Source organism: Protopterus annectens, chromosome 6.part1 (genome assembly GCF_019279795.1).
Source record: "Protopterus annectens isolate FY-2018-M chromosome 6.part1, PAN1.0, whole genome shotgun sequence".
Classification (NCBI taxonomy): Eukaryota; Metazoa; Chordata; order Ceratodontiformes; family Protopteridae; genus Protopterus; species Protopterus annectens.
Window position 1 is genome coordinate 360,714,274 of NC_056738.1, and position 22,222 is coordinate 360,736,495.

The window sequence follows — 22,222 nt, forward strand, 5'->3', positions numbered from 1 at the left end:
CCTCTGCAGTTTAATAATGTTTTGAAGTAAATGATTTGTTTAGATGTACAAGATTGCTAGTATATTATTTATTTTATTATGTATTTTATTTATTTATTTACATTTGTTTACTGGGAAATTCCAACTGGACGCAGGTCCTTTTTCAGCAGATGCCCGGGGAGAAAAGCTCCAAATCATGTACATGATAAATAGAGATACAAAGTTGCAGCAATAGTAAACAACATTACAGGTTGTTGGCTTTAATACAATAACAAGATATTGATTATCAACAGTATATACAGTAAATGTTGCAAGTTAAGATAGTTTCTTGTCATTTATAATATTAGTAACAAAGTTGTCAGACAAGATTTTAAAGTATGTAAAGACAACTAGCTAATTCTGACTGTGGTTAGTAGTGGCGGTAGTATAGTTGGGTTAAGAGTCTAGATGGGGGGGGTAAGGGTGGGGGTGTTAGCCTGGATTAGAACAAGGACAAAGCCAGTGCAAATTTAAGTGGAATTTGAGCACAGTCTTGAAAAGGCTGCTAGAAGGTAGAGTAGTTATAGAGGGTGGAAGATTGTTCCAAAGTGTAGATATGGAACATAAAAATATGGCTTCTCCTGCTGAGTTTTTGGGTTTGATAACAGTGAGTTGATTTTTGTTGCTTGATCTTAGGGGCCTAGTGGAGTGATAGTGTTGGAGAAGGGTTTGAAGGGAAGGGATGTTAAGGGGTTGGTTAATAAGTTTATAAGCAAAAGTGAGTTGATTAAAGTGAAGGAGTTGTGGGAGTTCTAGCCAGTTTAGTTCTTTAAGGGAGATACAATGATGGCTGCGGTAGGAGGTTCCACTGGCAAATTTAGCAATTTTGTTGTAACAAGCATCCAGCTTGTGTAGGTCTGTCTGTGTAAGGTTGGTATGTATGGGGGATGCATAGAGTAGGGTGGAGATTAGCTGGGAATTGGTTATGGAGATTCTAGCCGCCTTGGCTAGGAATTGGCAGCTTTGATATAATGCACCAAGTTTCTTGTGAACTTTTTATTGTGAGAGATATGTGGGTGTCACATTTAAGTTTGTTGTCTATTTCCACACCGAGTAATTTTGTGTATTCTGATGGAGAGATTATGGTATTGTCTTTGGCGAGAATGTTGAAGTGGGGGTTGTTTTGGGTGGCTTTGGAAGGTTGGAACAGGAGAAGTTTTGTCTTACTTGGGTTGAGTAGGAGCTGAGCGTTGGATAGCCAGCTTTCTACAGATGAGAATGATTCCTGTGTGATTTGTTGTAGTTCTGATAGAGTGGGGGCAGAGCAGATGAGAGTAGAGTCATCTGTGTACTGTATAAGAGATGCTTGTGTGGTGGCAGTATGTAGGTTGTTAGTGAAAAGTGAGAATAGCAGAGGGCCAAGGATAGACCCTTGGGGAACTCAGAGAGTAACTGGGAGGTGAGGTGATAGGTTATTGTCCCAAATTACTGATTGCTGGCATCCGTGTGGCTAGCTGTAGAACCAGTTGCAGGCTGATTGTGAGAAGGAGAGGTTGGGGAGAGTAGAGAGTAGTAGCTCATGAGATACCATGTCAAAGGCCTTTGAGAGATCTAGAAATACGGCAGTAGAGAAGAGGCCATTGTTTTTGTGATGAACTATAGTGTTGGTGAAGGAGAGCAGAGCAGAGGTAGTGCTGTGATATGGCCTGAAACCATGTTGGGTTTTGGAGAGGAGATTATTAGCTAGGAGGTAGTTGGAGACCTGGGTGTTGATACATTTTTCAAGTATCTTGGAGAGAGGGGAGAGGGTGGCAATGGGGCAGTAATTGGAGAGGTCGGTGGAGGGGGTGCCTTTGTGGAGAGGAATGATGTGGGATATTTTCCATATCGAGGGAGCATAGCCTTCTATTATGGAATGGTTGATTAGAATTGAAATTGGGTAGGCTAGTGTATCAGCTGCAATTTTCAAGTATTCAGAGGAGAGGTTGTCAGCTGCGAGTTTGGTGGGTTTAAGTTTTGACAATAGTCTTTTTTATGTTGGAGGTAGGTACTGAGGTGAAGAAGAAAAGAGAAGTGGGGGGTTTAAGGTTAGGAGTTGGGGGGCTGTTGTAAGAAGTGTTGTTTGTTTAGAAATGTTTAGAGATGTTATAGTTTCAGTGAAGTGTTTTTTGAAGGATTCAGCAATACTGCTGGAGGAGGGGGGAATGGACGGCTGGGGGTATCAACCTTCCCTGGGTGGAGGAGAGTGTTAATAGTGGACCAGAATTGCTTAGGGCTGAGGTGGTAGAGTTTAGTGTGGATTTGTAGTAGAGGGATTTGTCCAATTTTATATGCGTTTTGTCTTTATTTTGCAGTTCAAGGAATGATTGCCTATCTGAGTTATTTTTGTTAGCCGCCAGTGCTCCCAGGCCTTATCTCTGGATTTCATTGGGGTTCTGGTGGTCTTTTGTAACCATGGGGCATGCCTGGATCTAACTTTGGCATTTCTTACAGAAGCATGGGTGTTTAGGATGGAGAGGAAGGTACTGTTGAAGAAGTGGACAGCCTCATCTAGGTTGAGGTATTTTAATGGTGACCAGTTGTTGTCGTTGTGTCTTTCGGCTTTTCCCGGTTAGGGGTCACCATAGCGCAACTCCTGTCCGCTAATGATTGGCAGTAAATTTTTACATGCCGAGTTGCCAGCCCTGATGCACAACCTTCAATGAAGGTATGCCCATTCACGCATGTCTCCACACAGAAGACGCTCTAGCTGAGAATCGAACAGGACAACGTCTAACTGTGAGGCGACAACGCTACCACAGCTAATAGTACATATTAGTTAAAGAAAGTATGTATATGTTTCAAACATCCAGGTGAGATTATTAATGCAATGTGAATGAAATCTCTCACAAATTATAGTAAATATTATAGAATATGAAACCTGGAACAGTCTTGAAAGCTAATAATGTATTGGGAAGAGGTTCAGGTCTGGTTGCTACTACAGTAGATTGAAACTATAAGCTGTCGACAAGCTGTTTCTTGTGGTTCAGGATTGGATTTCCTTAACCTTTATCTCCCTACTATGTGAGTTTAAGCAAGTTACTCACCCAGACAGTGCTCGGGGGGTTTTTGTAAGCTGATATAATCTCCTCGGTAGTTTTCCTTAACAGCATGCCTGGTAACTGCCTATGTACCTAAAGATTAAATATACATTTAAATGGATAAACCTGCTATATGACAATTAAGAAGATGAAGTTAAAGCATGTAACCATTGTAATTTAGATTGTTTACAATATATGTATTTGTTTATTTATATTTGCCAGTAGCTTGCTGGGTTGTCGAGTTGGTCTTCTGACCTTTTTCAGTCATGATCCAGGAACATGAAGTACAATAAATAGAATGAAACAGTATGACTAAACATTGATTAGTATAAAGCGAATATTGATAGGTGTGACTAGTACATAAATGTAAGCAATAACCATATTTACATTTATTTACACTATTTGCAATTGTCATGCATTCATTTCACAAAGAAAGTGCCAGTGACATTATTCTAGTGACTACAAAATGCAGGTGATAAAATACATTATGATTTATCCAGTGTTTCTAAAACATGTGCAAGTGGCCTAATTTTTAAGACATTTTATTAATGCTGATTTAAACCGTAGTTATAGTGTCTTCATTTTGGACTTCACTTGGTAAATGTTTCTGGGTGGTAGGACTAAGTCTAGAAAATGCTGTTTCCGCTGTAGTAGTTTTAAACCATTATCTAATTAGTATAATACTATTTTATTGGGTGCTTCTTAAGGAATAATTTTATTATCTTAGAGGGAGTCTTCTGTCCTAGGAAGAATGGCATTTGCTGCACAGTAGTCAACAATGTATGTGTGTGTGTGTGTGTGTGTGTGTGTGTGTGTGTGTGTGTGTGTGTGTGTGTGTGTGTGTGTGCGTGTGTGTGTGTGTGTGTGTGTATTAAATAGGCAAACAAAAGATAACATCAATAGAGCATGCAGAACTAATAATTGTCTGTCTTTGAAAAGGGAAGGGGAACAGACCCAAATGTTGACATACTTAACACTGACCAGAAAATCTTGACACTTGCAAAATTAAAATAAAACAACAACATTGTTTTTTTTTTGTTTTTTTGCAGTGAGCAAATCCCTACTTCACCCCACCTTTATGGGGGACTGTGCCTCCCAAAAATGCTACTAATTATATATAATAACTCTGTGATTGCACAATTTTGGGGAAAGGGCATATTCTTCACCTCAAGAATTGTGTGATCTTGCATACCTGTCAACCATCTGCTTGATTAACCAAATTGTGTCAGCTGGTTGTAAGACAGTAAAAGGACATTAGAAGGAAAGTCTGAATGGGCTTTCTATTCAAGCTAGGAAACTTAAGTCCCATGGAAGGCAATTGATTTATTCATAGTTTAGTTGTACTTAATACCATTAACTCTTTGTGTTTTGTATCTTTGTCAAATAAAATGAGCTTTTAGGCAGTAGATTTCTTTGACTGGCATATGGACATTATTTAAAGGACCTGAATTATTATGGATATCATAGAAGAGCAATTAGTGATAGTAATATGTGAGTGACGGGCATAAGATGCCTTCTTTAAATGTAAATGGTCTCAACAATGTCAGTATGAGAGGAAGTTTAAGTATTTTAAAATGCAAAAAATGTGAGGGAATTTTTACAAAAAAGTTTTTATTACAAAATATTAATAGATTCACTTCAAGAGAACATACAGAACTAACAATTTTCTCTTTGAAAGGAGAAGGGGAACAGCAATAATGTACAGAAATTATATTACAATTTGTAATCGTATTGACTTGTACAGTGATGATAAAAGCATGATGTGAATTGTCATTAAATATCAAAAAATAATTTTAATCTTAGCATATACATTTATATATATGTGTGTGTGTGTGCGTGTGCGTGTGTGTGTGTGTGTGTGTGTGTGTGTGTGTGTGTGTGTGTGTGTGTGTATGTAATAGATTCCAGGAAACTGATCTAAATTCACTAGGACATATTTGGAAATTTAGTATCAAATATGAAGAGAAATATAAGAACAGCAAGAGGCTTTAACTATATACTTAAAGAAAATTATATTAGTGCATTTAACAAACCTAGAATTTCAGAATCTGCTAAGTTTTAGTAAGCTTTACCAAATTAATCTTACCATCCCTCACTCTGGAATTATAGATAAACTCACTAAACTAGGTATAAATCCCTATGTCACAAGATGGGTTGCCAACTGGCTCACGGACAGAACCCACACTGTGAAAGTAGCGGATTCCAAATCCGACTTCAGACCAGTGACAAGTGAAGTACCACAAGATTCAGTCCTGGGTCCTCTCCTGTTTGGTATCTACTTCTCTGAAGTGCAGGCTAACACAGAAGGTCTTTGGCTAAGAAAGTCTGCAGATGACTGCAAACTAGGAGCCATAATCGAAACTCTTAACGATGTGGACATACTACAAAAGGGCCTCACTTTGACAGATACCTGGTGTCAAAGCCATGGCCTGAAGCTCAATGCCAAAAAGTGTATTGTCATCCCCTTTGGTAAAAACTCTCTACCCATGAACTACCACATAGCTGGTAGTCTACTTAATGCCGAAAATGTGATAAGAGACCTTGGGACACAGGTGGACAGTAGTCTCTCCTTTGATAAGCACATCGCCACAGTGCTCAGGAAATCCTTCTACGTGTCTCATCTCATCACAAAAGGATTCTCATCCAGAAAAAAAGAGGTCATTGTTCCCCTCTACTCATCACTCATTAGACCCATTATAGAGTACAACGCCCCTTTTGGTATGTACCTCACAAGACATCTACAACAACTGGAAAGACCACAGAAATACCTCACAAAGAGGATTACTGGCCTCAAACAGATGCCCTATGCAGACCATCTCAAAAAACTACAGCTTTACTCCATCGCATATTGCCTACTTAGGGGCAATCTCTGCCTAACATACAAAGCTATGTCAAACCCAGAGCTGTTGGACATGCTCCACTGAAAGAAATCCCAATCCCTCCAAGCTACACGATCTAGGGACCTAAACTTGTCACCACAATAAACAGAACATGCTGGAGGGATAGATTCCTGTCCCAGAGACTTCCCATACTCTGGAACAGACTACCTATCTATGTCAAACAGAGCTCCTCATTAGCACTCTTCAAGAAAAATCTTGATGATTGGATTGGAAATAGGAAATTCATCCCAGGGATCACTTCTGTGGCTCTGCTCGACAGGGGCACAGGAAAATAATTTTCTTGGGTGGCGAAAACCAGGGTACATTTTTCGGCTAGGCTTATATAGGCCCTAGGGCCAATAGCCTAGTACCTACCTATGAACCTATGAACCTAAGATGTTAATAACTTTTCTGAATGAAATTCTTTGTTTTGTACTCAGTCTTCTAGATGTGCATGCAGTCAATAATTGATAGGGTGTGCATTTCAAATGGTTTTGTTTCTAAACTATAAAAGGTAAAGCTGATGAAAAGTTCTTTACTAAATCACAATGAAATTACTACTTCACTAATGGTAAATCCAAGAAAACTGCATCTTTTAATTTGCTGCCAGCATACATTGCAAAGTTGAAAGATTATAAAGACTGGTTTCTAACAGAAATACAGCAGCTGTTAGACTTCAGTAATAAAGTTGAAGTTTCTGATTTGATGAATGCATGTTAATATGGTAATGTCTCTACTTAGTATTACAACAAGAGAAATCAGTGGGATTAAGACATGTTGGAACTGCAAGGAAATATAGAGAAAATAAATTTAAAAATACAAAATGGAGAAGAAGGCCTACTATCAGAAATTGAAAAAAACTGAATGCAGAATTTTAGAAGATCCTACAACACAATCTTTCCATTAGTTTAGAAAAAGTCAAATTACAGTCTGATTGTCTAACTCATAGAGGCTTGCCTAAGTTAGCTTTTAGATCCAAAAGGGATATGAAGAACTAATCATATCAACATTATATCTCTCCCTGGTAGTAATAGAAAATATACAGACATGGAAGAAATTCTGGATTGTTTAAAAACCTTTGAGAAAAGTAATGCATAGAACAGTACTGTAGAAAATAAAATAAATAAATAAATCACCACAGGTTTAAATAGGAATATACAAAATATTTTTGTAGCAAATAAAAATAGAAGAATATGTCTATGTAACAGAAATAAAGGAGCAAATTAAAAGGTTGAAAGTAAATAAAGCAACAGATAGTGATAGTACCATTCATGAATTATATAAAATATTATCTCACAATCTTTTCTCTTTTACATTTGTAAAATAATTAAGTAAAATAAAGTTTGTATCAAAGATAACTATTGAAATTATGTTCTTAGAATAAATGGCTCATATTTAACCACAGTAGATACAAATATTTTAATATTCTCAAAAAACACATCTTTAATTTAGAGATTGTTTTAGAAATTACTGCATAAATCATTTATAAATACACATAGAATTGAAATTATATACAATAAGAAAGGTATCGGATAGTGAAGGTGTCAGTCCTTAATCAATCAAAGGGCGACCACGGTGGTGCAGTGGTTAGCATTGCTGCCTCACAGCAAGAGGTTCTCCGTTTCGATCCTCGGCTGGGGTGCCTTCTGTGCGGAGTCTGCATGTCCTCCCTGTGGTTGCGTGGGTTTCCTCCGGGTGCTCCGGTTTCCTCCCACATCCCAAAGACATGTTGCAGGTGGATTGGACACTCTAAATTGGCCCTAGGTGTGAGTGCTTGTGTGTGTGTGTGTGTGTGTGTGTGTGTGTGTGTGTGTGTGTGTGTGTGTGTGTGTGTGTGTGTGTGCCTTCCGTGGAAGGTTGGGCGCTGGGCTGGTAACTTGACACTGTAAAAACTCCACTGCCAATCATGAGTGGACAAGTGATCTGCTGTGGCGACCCCTAACCGGGAAAAGCCGAAAGAAGAAGAAGAACTCCTTAATCAATCAAAGTAGGTTGGCAGCATATGGTTTATTACTGTAAATTTCTACAATTTTTCTTTTGAAAAAAAAAAGTTGTGTTTCCTGCAATCATTATGGTCTAATAAATGTATGTTAATTAAACTTTTTGTGTTGTTTAATGCATTAATTCCCAAATGTGTACCCTAGTTTCAAGTCCTACTTCTGTTATTAACAATAGCCAGGAAATGTTTTCCAAAGTAATGGAAAAATTAGGTTATGCCTTCATTTTTAGATTACTGTCCCTGTTGTGTGTCATAAAGAAATGTTAATTATTAAAATGAAAACAAACAAAATAACAACAGAATATAATTACTGAATACAACTGTATTAATTTAACAGAGAAATATTAATATATTTTTTCTGTTAATGGCTGTTTGCATATAGCATAAATTGATATAGGCACCTGTGTACATTATTTATTTATTTTATTATTTTATGTTATATATTTGATCCTGTATATAAAATTTCAATAAAAAACAATAATCAGTCATCATATTCTGAGAATTTTTTTTTCAAAGCACTGCTCATCTGGTGATCTTGCAGTCTGTGTTAATCATCATCTATTAAAATGCAGTTACACAGATAACCTGTCCTCTAAATATAACATTTTGAATGGAAATGAACTAAAAGATGTTTATGTTTTATGCCTCTCTTTTAGAACCATTGTTTCTCTTATCTACAATGTTCTGAAAACTTTCATGGAAATGAATGGCACACTTTTTGATGAACTGACAGCATCATACAAGTTGGAAAAGCAACGGTAAGTTAAAAAGCTGTACAAGTTCAGTCCTGCTTACTGATTGTTTTTCCTGGCCCACCTCGCCTCTCAGCTCTATATCCCTCCCCCTCACTCCCTCCTTTTTTCCCTACCTCATTCCCCTCCCAGGAAGACTGGTTTCTGCCCCAGGTGTATCCCTGCAGTGGTGCTCTCTGTGGCGCCATTTTTAAAATCAGGACATAAGCGGACAGGCTGCTCATCTCGCTCCCCGGTAGGTTAAACAATATTACAATGTACCATGTTTGATGTGAATTAACTGCCTTGCTGCTCTGTCACACATGTGTTAGAAGACTGTTACAAACATAACACACTGTTCTACTAATGCAATGTAACCTTTTTTGTGCTATCGAACTTGCTGATATATGAACGCTGTTGTTGATGGCATGTGTTCAACAGTGATCATTAATAATTCATAGAAGCCCTATTTCTGTTGGATTATCAGAGCCTGCAACTTCTAGGGTTACAAATAACTGTAATATAGTCAAATAAAGTGCCAGTTGTTTGTTTTAATGAACAATGTTCCCATGTATCTTGGTCTTAAACCCGTAGAGTGACCTGTTTTATTAATAGCAGCTAATAATAAATCTGATACTTTTAAATTAAGGACTAGAAGCTCTATGTACAGGCATTTTTGTTGTTCTGAGAATCAACACATAGGTGCAGAACCCTACATGTTTACTTGATTCATTAACATTTTATGTGAATGCTTACATTTTATGCAAATGCAAACTTTAGATTGTTTACATGATTCATTAACATTTTATGTGAATGCATTGTGGAATGTTTTATTCATGCATAGAGTGTTTGCTACTGATATACTCCATGAGCTAACAGGGGCATTGTATTGAAAGGTGGAACTCCATATTTTGTACTACCATTCTGCCTCTAGATCTTCGCCTTCTATCCCTATTTCTGTACTGCAAACATTTCTCCCCCTGCCTCCAGTTATGCTCTCTTTTTTTGTACTGTAATGGTCTCCCTCTCCTCCTGACTCTTTCTTCTCCCGCTCTCGACATCCTGTTTCCTCGGCTCATGCTGGTACTATCCCTCTCACTTTAAACTCCCCTTCTCTGTGCCCTATCACCTATATAATTTCTCCTCCTACTCTCCTGTTTCACTAAGGTTTTTGTGTCTCCTCTATTTACAGCTTGTAACCACGGATGCCCCCAGTACTCATTCCTGTCAGGAATCCCTCCCTTCATAGTGAAGACGTCCAAGGAAACCCTGCTTCCAGGCCCAACTATCGGCTCCCAAAGAGAAAAGGATCAATTCCTCTCCTACAGAGACAATGCAGTGTATGTAGCTCTAAGTGAACTGTTAGAACCACATTACAGTCTTGTCCTGTATCCTAACTGGTGTACGTGATAGTAGCCTGCCGCAGCCCCCTGATTCCATAGTACTTCCCCGACTGCTCCTACTAACCCTGTAATTAAATTAATTACAAACTTTCTGAAGAGTTTTAAGCTGTTGTATCACTTTCCCGTCTTTCGCCACTAAGTGGCATCATCCAACCTACAATGTCCTACTAAACCCATTCACTAGATCCTTGCAGGCTTACCTGAATGTCTGGATTTCTCCCTGCCCCTCAATTGAGTAGTCCATCTTAATAATCCTCACTTCTCTCTAAGTTTACTTAATAGAATTACAAAGTTAAGTTTACTTAATAGAATTACAAACATTCTTGAGCATACTTTTATTACAGAAGTCACAAATATAAAACCCACTCCCTGGCTTTGCCTGTAGTTTAAGTCCTGCTTACTGATTGCTTTTCCTGGCCCACCTCACCTCTCAGCTCTTCCCGCTCCATTTGCCCTGTGGGCTCACTCCGCCCCTACCCTACCCCCAAATCTCATCCACCCCCCACTGTCACTACTCCACCCATCCCCACCTCTACAACTGCCACACCTCTACTCTCTCTCCTATCTCATCTATACCACCCTAACACAATGCCTCTACACTCTAAAGTCTTTTCCTCACTATCTCCCTACAGCTCTATCTATTATACCACCTAACATCCAATCATACCACTCATATACCTCTCAAACCAACACTCACAACATCCACACATTTTCAGTCTCTCCCAATCTATTCCACAATAGGTGCTACCTTATATACCCCAGACATAATTCTACATGCTAGAGTAAAAGTCCTTCCACTACATAAACACCAATACACTCACTCCAAACTAAACTACTATTACAAAACCAAAAAACAACTACTCTACAAACCAGACCACCCATTCTAACTTAATAAAATGTGGTGACATACACCCAAACCCAGGCCCACAATCTGCTCTTCACAACCAATCCCACTCTAAAAAGTCCCTAAACTTTACTACCATCAAGCTACAAAGCATCAAAAACAAAATCCCCCATTTCCGTGCATGGGTAGATCAAAACAAACCTGACTTCACTGCCATAACTGAGACCTGTCTTAAACCACATATCAACAGCACTGAATTCCTACCCCCAACTATGCATGCCATAGATATGGCAGGCCTCATAGCAAAGGTATAGGTATCACTCTAATATACCCAAATACCTACACCGTAGTTCCTTTCAATAAAACTATTCCACGGTTCTCCACAGCAGAACTGTTAGTGTCCTTCCTAAAGTTAAATAACTGTAAAACCCTCTGTATTATAGTCTTATACATTCCCCCAGGTAATAATATTCCATCCTGACCTGGTTATGCAAAGATATACAAAATTAAATTATCATCCTAGGGGATGTTAACATTAATTGGCTAAATATCACAAACAATAACCCCCAAACTAGCATCAACCTATTTAAGTACACCCAGCTTATCACTGATATTACCAGTCCCAATAGTAAAAAGAACCAAGGCTCAGTCTTAGATTGGATCCTGGTATCTGACCCCAATAGGATTTCCTCCTCTGGAGCTTTATCAAATAGCATAAGTGACCACCTACCAGCCTTTGCTATACGTAAAACAACCTCATTTACAAATAACCACCAACTAAAACAAACCAGTGACCTATCCCACTTCTCACCAGAAACCCTAAATGAAATTCTACGGCATACTAACTGGGCACCATTAAAAACCATCCCCCTCGATGAGGCAGTACAATCCTTCAACTCAACATTTCTCAAAATTCTAGACAGTATAGCCCCTTCCCCGACTAAAAAGAGTCACGATTAATCATGCCATATGGCTTACCAAATTCACCAAGCAAATCATGTCTACTAGGGACAAGGCATGGAAAGCCTGGCAAAAGCATAATAACCCAGCTGACCTTGCACTATATAAACAACTACATAATCAAGCCAAAAAACAGGTCACTAAAAACAAAAAAGAATATTTCCATAGACTTCAGGACCAGCACAAATTTAACCCTCAAAAATTCTGGGGAGCAATCAATTCCATAATCCACCCCAGCTCTAACACCAATCCTTGCCCACACCCTGATAAAACACCCTCTGATATAACCTCTCTCTTTAACTCATACTTCATTGATACCATAGCTAAGCTGACCACCACCTTTCCTCTTACTAAGACTAGTTCACCTAACCAACCACCCTCAGATTTGCCATAGTTTTCTTTCTCTCCTGTTCCCACAAGCACCATAATGAAACTCCTTCTAAAACCTTGCACCAACACTCCTGACAACCTACCCTCTGAATTCCTAGACATATCTGCAAGCTCCATCACCTATCCCATTAGTATACTTATTAATAGATCCATTCAAAAATCCTATGCCCCAAATTTCTGGAAGAAAGCATACATTCTTCCTCCATAAAGGCGGCAAAAACTCAGACATCTCCAATTTCCGTCCCTTTGCTATCCTCACTCTCATTGTTAAAATATTAGAAAAATGTGTCCATACCCAACTACTTAACCACTTAGTTAGTAACCAACATCTCTCCCCAACCCAACATGGCTTTAGGCCAGGCCATAGCACAAACGCAGCTCTTATATCCTTTTTGGATACTGTAAATCGAGCATGTGATACCAATCATATCATCTCTACTCTTTTTCTTGACCTTTCAAAAGCCTTTGACACTATATCTCACCCCCTTCTGCTCTCCAAACTCAACAACCTAGGTGTCTCCCCTCCAACCCTAAAATGACTCTCAAACTATCTCTCTGAAAGATATCAATCTACAAAGTGGCAGCAATCCTGTTCTTCCTTCCACAACATCACTACAGGTGTACCCCAAGGATCCATTCTGGGCCCCCTGTTATTCAACATATTTATAAATGACTTCCATAACTCCCTCACTCATGGCACCATGATCCAATATGTAGATCACTCTATAATCATCTGCACTGCAAAAACCCCTTCTGAGCTTCAACTACTAACCCAACAAGCCTTTACATCCACTGAAAACTGGATGTCAAACAACCACCTTGCCCTCAACCTAGACAAGACAAGACTGATTCTATTCACTCCTAAAAAGACAACCCCTGCTAAATAGGTCAAAATTCTCTATCTGCTACCTTAATAATACCACCATTGTAACCGTCTCTAGCACCAAACTGTTAGGAGTCACCATTGATGAAAACCTAACATTTGACCTCCACGTTCTCAACAATATAAAAAAAACACATCAGAAACTGGGCACCCTCTACAGGCGCAACCGTTATCTTAACCTTAGTGCCAAAAAGGCTTTAGCCTCAGCCTTCCTACTTCCATCCCTGCTATATGGTGACCCTATCCTTACAAATATTCACTCATCCCTTAAAACCAAGCTAGATTCATGTTACAATAAGGTTGTCAAATTTGTAACAAATGCTAGATACTCTACTCACCACTGCTCCTCTTTACAGCAACTCAACTGGCTTGAACTACCACTCTATCTAAACTACCTTCACTTAACTACTGCACATAAACTAATATATAACCCCACATCATACCCATCTCTCTCCTCCCTGCTAATCTTGTACCAGCCAAATAGACCCCTTAGATCAGAAAATAAAACTCAGCTGAAAGTAAAGAAACCCCAAATCTGAGCCAGTCAAATGCTCTATTCCTATACTGTTTCCAAACTCTGGAACTCCCTCCCATCCATAATAGCCTCCATTAGTAGCCCAGCCCTATTTAAAAGGTCTCTTAGACAATACCTCTCCTCTTGCTGGCTATGCCCATGCCAAAAATAACTCTCTCTAAAACCTATCTCCCCTACTCTACCCCTCTACTTTTTTCCCCAACTCTTTTTCCCATCCTCCTCCTTCTTGCCAACATGCACTCTAACCATCCCAGCTGTGCCTACCCCTGATACCTACCCCATAAATTTGATACATACCCCCTCTCGCTATGCCCACCTTACTACCACTCCTGAACCTTTCATCCCTGTCTTCTTTGTACTCCTATTCTACTCTTCAACCCACTGCCCAGCTACCTGTTTAATTTCAGTCCAGCTCTTGCATGTACATTATACTGTGTTACCTAAAATTCCATGCCTATTATTGCTACTGTCTAGCCCTCTAAACATTCATGTAACTAAATTGTATTTTTGTATAATCTGTAAAGTATAGCCTTTATGTAAATGAAAATTAATTTCTGTATAATTTGTATGTGGAGCTTTACTCCCCGGGCCTCCACTGAAAAGGTCAATGACAGCATCTCTTGTTTTGTGTGTGAAGATTTCACTTCCAATTCATATCCTTGTCATATTTCATTTATACTGCAACCAGGGTGAAATGCTTGCCTCCATTGTTTGCACATCTCAGGCTAATGCGAATATGCTTATCCATATCTTGTTTATCTAGTGTCAGAGGCTGGACTCAGGTCTGGCACCCCACCTCTACAACACTTCACTGAAGGAGCAAAAAGAAAAAAAATGACTGATCCATTAGTCTAGTGATCCAAGCAAAATCCACATCCCTGCACCCCAACCCACCTTTTGTTCTTTTTTTGAACTGTAGCAAAATAATTCAGGAATTGCTCTTTCCAGTCATACCCCCAAATACCTTGGGACTGGGGTAACTGCCCGCTTCTGACCACCCTTGCAACATCTGCCCACATCTGGATAATTCCCCTGATACAGGCCAGCTCTAACCAGAGCTTGATTCATTCAGTTTAACAGAGTCTTCGGAGCTTTCAGAACTGTGCTATCATCTCTCTGAATCAGGAAGTTTGAGATCTAGTGCTTTCCCAGACAAAAAATAATGGATTTTGATAATTTTGATAACAAAGTACTATAATCTCTTCTGATCAGCAAAGGATGCAACAGATGATTGAATCTGCATGCATCTTTCACCTCAAAAATCCTGGACTGTAAGGAGGTTTTGAATGGCTTTGTGTTACATATTGTCCTCAGTCCTGGTGGTCTCCAGTGCAGGTTTCAAAGACTTTGTCAAACAGATTATTTAAAGTAAAAATAGGTACCACCTTCTCTAAATCTGCCCTGTTGAATAAAGATGTCCCGCAAGCTTCAATTTTAGCTCCCCTTCTTTTTTCCATAATTATTAATAAACTCCCCATATGAATTATACCAGATTCCAGTTATTTTATATACTGATATCATGCTCATCTTCAGATCCATCCACTCCTATGCTCAGACAAAAAAACAAATTCAAACTGACCTCGTTTTACTGAACAAATGACCAAGCCCAAGCACAAGCTACTACCGAATACAACAGACACTACTAAAATAAAGTCCATGCTCTTCAGCACTCATCAGGGATTCACTAAAGAGCCCAAGAAATTCAAAATTTTAGATGTAAACAAATCTTCCATAGAAACAACGTCATTGTTTTAGTGTCTAGGAGTTTGGCTTGACCTAACTCTAAACTTCCAAAACCACACTTAAAAAAAATTAACAGAAAACTCTCTGTTTTTTGGGGTCAGAAGATAAACCAACTGACTACCGTAATTGTGTCTGCAAGATCAGCTATTGGAAAAGGCACTAGGCCAATTAGAATATGAATTACCTTTTATAGCCACAGCCAACAATAAAAACATTATCACCCTGCAAACCATATCCAACAGAATATGCCATTCCATTGCTACCACTCTCCCCCACCCGATAAGAACATCTTTGCCTTGCACACTCAGAAACTAGATGGCTTCCAATCAGTCGAGAAGACCTTTAGGCTCGCTGTTATAAAAAGCTCTCACCTCCTGACACATTTTGCCCACTCGTACACAAACTTACCCCAAAAACCATACCATACAACCAAAGACATCTGTTCTAATCTACCACAAATCTACTCAACCCATCAACTAAGTTAATATGTATCAGCCTTGCTTTCTCCACACTATCTTCTAAACTTAGGCGTTGCTGCTGGAAAAGAAAGAGTTAATGTGGCAGCTTCGTTTTAATGCAAGCATAAGCCCAGGTCTAAAAGAACTTTCACTAAACAACAAAATAAAAAATAAAAAAAACACATAGCAAAAAACACCAACTGCAGAAGCATAACATCAAAATTGTTTAGTACTCCAGCGCCTCGGCTAGCAAGCCTTTCATAGAGTTCATGAACTTTCTTCTGTTACTTGTTTGCTTAAACTTAAAGCCTATCAATGGAAAATTTGTTTATTTTTTTAACTGTACTGACAGTTTTAGTAATGACTTTTAAAAAAATTATTTTTGTATAGATGCTTTTTATTCAGATGTCTCTGGGGTTAGACAGTTTTAGTTTCTATATAACATTACTCAAATGGCACAGTGTAAGAAAACAACTACTGGTCATGTGACTTTTATAGAGTGGATTTTAAATACTCTGTTCTTGTTTTTTTTTTATCTGAAGAAGTCTTTTTATTGTGTAAAGATGAAAGCGCTTATCTGTTTATATTAAACTCGGTGTGTTTTGCAGTGGCTTCCATGCTTCATTGGATTTTTAAAAGGTTTTTTTTGTTTCTTTTACAAAATCTAGACAGTTGAGAGGTACAATCAGGAGTACAGGGGGCTGCCCTCACATTTGGGGATGGGATACAAGGTTCAAAAATACTTTAAAACTCCTTCATTTTAGATACCTGACAGTCATGTGTGGTAGCAACATCCTGAAGATCACTAACCTCAGTATCAAGGAATTCTACTTTGGAACTTCAAAGCAGGCTCTGTGAGCCGAAAAGAAACAAGGCACTCTATACAAACATTTTTTGAGGAATGAGAGAGTATGAAGGTGGCCTTACAGATTTAATTAGTGGTGGTGGGAGGGTATTTAGTGCTACTGTGGACCCCAATAAATTCAGATTATTTGGAGGTGTGCATGTAACCAGAAAATGCAAAATAGTTTGTTGGCAACACAACATGGGGGCTGGAAGAAGTTGTATGGTGATAAGAAAATGTACATCTCCACTAAGAACTTTGTGATACCAGTCTATTATCTGAACCTCTTTCTAGGGGGAGAATGGTAAGTGTATTAACAGGGTTAAAGACAGAGGTATATAAGACCATGCACTTGTAATCCTGAAACTATGCTTTAATAAGATGGTGGCAGGCAAGCTATACACAGAAACATGGGGAGATGTATAAAGAATAAAGAGATTTAGTAGGAGAGGCTACAGACAATTTAAAGGGTATTGAAGAAGTGAGAATCATGATGTCATGGAGTGAAAGTATTGAGTAAGGGAGGAAGTATGCGCATGGATGGAGTCAGTAGCTGTAAGAGAGATTACTGACTTTGAGGGGCATAGAAAAGGGATAATTATGGGTCTAGGAGGAGGTATGGTATACTCAGTAGGAAAGGGAATTACAAAGGGCTTTGCTATGGAGATTGGAAGTACTGAGAGAAAAATGAGTGGAGGGGGCCATGTATAATAGGAATTTATTAAGGAATGTCAACAAATTCAGAAGGTATTCAGTATTGCCAAGCCTTCTCTCCTCTAAGAAGCAGACAGGAAGGGAACAAGTAACCTGCAGGCATCAGATAGTGCAACCCAAGGTAACCACAGCTTCAACTCCTCCTCTTCCACAACTGGACTCGTAGAAGGATAACACAATTACAGAAAATGATTACACAGATATGCTACAGAATTGCAGTTGTGCAAGGGAGTGGTAGAGACATTATAAATATTGTACTGAGAGAGACACTCCCACTTTCGGCTCCATCAAAATATATTCAGGCATCCCCCCACCACCAACAGAAAATAAAGTATTACTGTAAAGTGTTAATGTACAACAGCTAACATATTAAAAGGCAGTACTACTGAAAAAAATGCTTACATTTCAGACTTTCTCCTAAAGCTCTCCATCCCGCTAATGAAGCATTCATGTATCTCAACCTTAGACTATTAGAAATCATTGCAACAGCTTTTAAAAATCATAAGAGGGTTAGAAAGAGGAGTCCTTTCCTATTTTTTACAGTAGAAGTTTTTTATATAGTTGCCCAGGCTACAGAGCAAATAAATGAGGGCTGAGAGCATCAAACCCTATACCATAGAAAAAAACAGCTTGCAACCTTAACCTCTGCACCAACTACCATGGCAGGTAGATGTCAGACTGTAAGGTAAATGTCACTGTGTATATATAACTGGGAGCCCATGAGACTGGCCAGGTACTGTACCACCTGCCTATCACTGTGCAATGGGCTGTGCACACTGGAAAGGCTGGGAAGGGCATGCAGCAGGAAGCATGGGTCTCTAGGGCCATATATTGAAATATGAGTCCAGTACGTAAACTGGGGGAGGGGGTGCATACTACTAACTTCAACTGATAATCCAATGCGTAAAGGGGAAGACTATGGCTATGGTTAAAGTACATAAATTGGGAGATGCTGTGCATTCATCAGGATCAGCATATGGTACACCCTATCAAGGTGTATGTGCACAATCCCATTGGTCTACAATTCCCTACAATGGTCCTCAACAAGCTCTAACATCGTAAGCCAGAACATGGGACATTACTACTGGTCACATCATTGCAGCTTGAACCAGCTACTGAAGGATGTGATCCTGGCTTCCCAGAACTTCCTAAACAGCATGGCGAGCATGTTAACCTCCCATGACACTACCCAAGATTATAATTTTGCAGTCACCTGTCATGCACCCCCACCACACACCTATGCACATGAGTTGAGTTTTGCATTTTCCTTTTGCAAATCATGCAGCAATCTCAGTGCTGATTATGCAACATAGTAGATGTGTGGAAAGTTCAATTCTGTTTCCACAGACAAGGGGTGGGGGAAAGAGTAAGCTTGTGCCCCCCCCATCCCAAACACACACACACACACACACACACACACACACACACACACACACACACACACACACACACACACACACACACACACACACATGCCCACACGCACACACACACACACACACATATATATATATATATATATATATATATATATATATATATATATATACATAAAGCTCTTCTTTCATACCTTCCTGTCTTTTCAATCATTTGACCACTAGCAGCGGTGGTGCAGTGGTTAGCATTGTCGCCTCACAGCAAGAGGTTCTCCCGTTCGATTCTTGGCTGGAGCACCTTCTGTGTGGAGTCTGCATGTCCTCCCCGCGGTCGAGTAAAATTAAAGACATGTAGGTAGGTGTGAGTGTGAATGGGCGTGCCTTTGTTGAAGGTTGGGTGTCGGGCTGGCAACTCGGCACCGTAAAAATCCACTGCCAATTATAAGCGGACCGAAGTTCCGTTGTGGTGACCCCTAACCGGGAAAAGCCGAAAGTCTATTCTGATTTAGGAAGGATCTCTTGGATTTTTATCATAGACCCTTACAACAGCAGACACTTGTTGGGGTGAGTAAATGGCAGACTATAAGCTTCTTATTTTTAACTATTGCTTTTTCTGGCTACTCAAACAAATCTTTCTCTCCCTCTATCCCAGACAATCGACCTTTTTTATTTCCCTGTCCTTCCTACTTACAGTGCATTGTGGGCAAGAGTTCAGTTATGGGCTATTATCTAGGCAGTTGTACTGTTTTTGTTCCCTAATACCAGGCACTTTGTTAAACAAAGCATGTCCAAAGCATGAACTAACGATACACATCAGACCATAATCTATCTATTTATTTATTTATTTGCATTTGTTTACTGGGATGGTCCACTGGGCCAGAAGTGTCCATTTTCAGTGGAGTCCCAAGGAGAAAAGGTCCACATATAAGTCATTTCACATACAATATAGAATTTACATTAATAAAGACATTTAGTACATATTATTGGCAGCTTATGCAATTGTTGAAAAAAACAGCACATAAGTAATACTCTGCTTGCAATACATCCATTATTAGCCCTCTTGTCTTGGTGCATCACTCAGTCTCCACCAGATGGTATCTGTGCAGCAGTCAGTACCCTCTCCCTCGCACCAGAATGGTAAGTTTGTGTCATCCTCATACCTCCCAACTGTCCAGATTTTTAAAGAATGTCCAGAGTTTTGCCTCATATTTGTGGTCTATTCTATTTGTGCTTTTCTGACAAGTCACTGAGGACTGACATCGCTAAATGACACACATTTGAGTTTTAGACATTGTCCTTCAGAAAATGCATTGTAATACAAAACCTGTTATTCTATCAACTTTCTACGGTTAAAATAGCAATATGTAAAATTTGTCACTATTTTGGGACCTTTGTCCCCCCCCCCCATTAGTTTTGGCATTGTCTAGATTTCTTGTGCTAAGTGGTTGAGAGGCATCCTTCCCTTTCCTTATGGTCGCCTCCAGTATTTGATCAGCTAATGTAATGTAGGGTAGCTGTGATGCCATCAAAGCTAATTACATCTGCAGCACAGTGCCAGCCTTAATAGTCTTTGTGCTCAAATTTCCTCTGTTTCCATGAAACATGCAAAGAAATGAACCCAGCATTTCAGGATATGAAAGCTGTGGATTTACAGCACTTTTTCCAGGTTTAGGCTAATGTAGTGTTATTTTTATCAGCAAGAAAAAAACTTAAGCAGCTTGTAAAGAATAATTTAAAACTGTAATGCATAGGCATATAGTTCATATTTGGCAGTCATCTGCAAAGTAATGAACAATGTAACCATAATATTGCAAATAAAAATGTCCAGTTATGTTGCACATTGTGTAAATATTATGAAATGGGAACTGTTACATTAATGTCATTATGTCTGAGAAAACAGTATTTCAAGAATGCAGAAATTACTGAAGTGGTGGCATGAAATGCATGCTTCACAGAGTGTCTTGCCAGTCCTGGCATCCTTACAAGCAGAAAAATAACTGTCTTCAAGAGATACTGTTATACTGATTCTTAAAGCTAAAATCAAGCCATCTCCTAGATGTGTTTCTGGTAGCCAAATCACACTTAAATATTTTTGAACTAAATATATTTTCTGTTTAGAGGCATTACACAACACCAATAACTGTGAAACTGTAAGTTTGCATTTGTAGCTAAGTGTTTAAAAGTTTTAGAAGTCTTTCCATTAAGTAAAAAACTATCCTTTATGGGGACCCTGGAAGCTATTTTGGAATACATTGCTCTAATTACGGAGCAGTAGTTTCATTTTAAAGAAAAGCCCACCACTCCCTTTTAAGGGACATGCCTTTGTGGCTGCTTATGTGGGTATAAAGAGGCCACATAAACAAGGGGACTCTTAGAATCAAAAAACTGGAAAAGGACCAAGACATACAAGTTTCCAGGTTCAGATGCATCTTCTAAAATGTCTTTAAAAAATTGTACTCCTTAGGGTTATTTTAGACAAACATTAGCAGACCGGAGTTAAAGACACAACAACAACAACAACAACAGTAAGGGTTATGCTTCTGTGTCAGCTGTCTTGCAAAGTAAGAGGGGTGACTTCATAGTAAGTATAATTGTTACAGGGAGCCAGGGAATTGATGTCTCAGTTAATTGTATTAAAAGTCACTCTATACTCAGAAATTTTATATAGAGGCATTTATACAAACAATATACATATGGATTAAATAGCACTTGTATCCATGTAGATGACGCAGTAATTTTTTCATGTAAAATAACAACTGTAGCAGTTATTGAACTGTATAATTCCTTTGTACAGAATGCAATAATTTGTATAAATAACATTCAAGTAAAAGCAAAGATGTTATGTTTACTGAACTGTAAATGTTAGTTATAATGTAACCTAAATGTAAATGTTGTTTTGAAATGTAACATGGAAAGCAATTTGTTTGTAAATGTTGTTTTGAAAAGTTATTACCTCTTGACCAAAGTCAGGGCTGAAAATTATCTTTGGACCGGTTTACTGAGCTTGTTAAAAAAACTTTAATAAATAAATAAATACATGCGTGTATGCATACATAAATAAAATAATTCAACAGCAGTTCAAGGACTAACATCAACACCACTAATTCAGTTTCTACCAGTGCAGCCATGAATGGACTACTGAACACTGGCAAAGTAATTTCATCGTATCCATAAAGCTCTGCTAAGCATAATTCCATTTTTCCATCCATGTTTTGACGTTGTTGCTTCTTGAACTAAATGTTGCAAAATATTCTTGCATCTGTAAATATGTATATATATTTGTTTTTTTAGCATATCATTGCATCTCTAAATATGTTTTGCTCATTTCTTAGGGGATCCTATTCACCTGAGCTGTGTCTGCAAATGCTCCATTGAGATCAGTGTGCTAACCCTTTAAACAAATATAAACAAATAAAAGCAATAGT

General features: G+C 38.7%; 1 protein-coding gene across 1 annotated transcript in view; it reads left to right on the forward strand.

Annotated features, from left to right (window-relative positions):
- Window positions 1–22,222, forward strand: part of PPP2R5B (protein phosphatase 2 regulatory subunit B'beta) — a 1,711,411-nt gene that overhangs the window by 1,670,368 nt on the left and 18,821 nt on the right. The window contains exon 12 of the mRNA XM_044075777.1: window positions 8,573–8,674. Coding sequence (XP_043931712.1) covers window positions 8,573–8,674 — 102 coding nt within the window. The remainder of the gene's footprint in view (window positions 1–8,572; window positions 8,675–22,222) is intronic.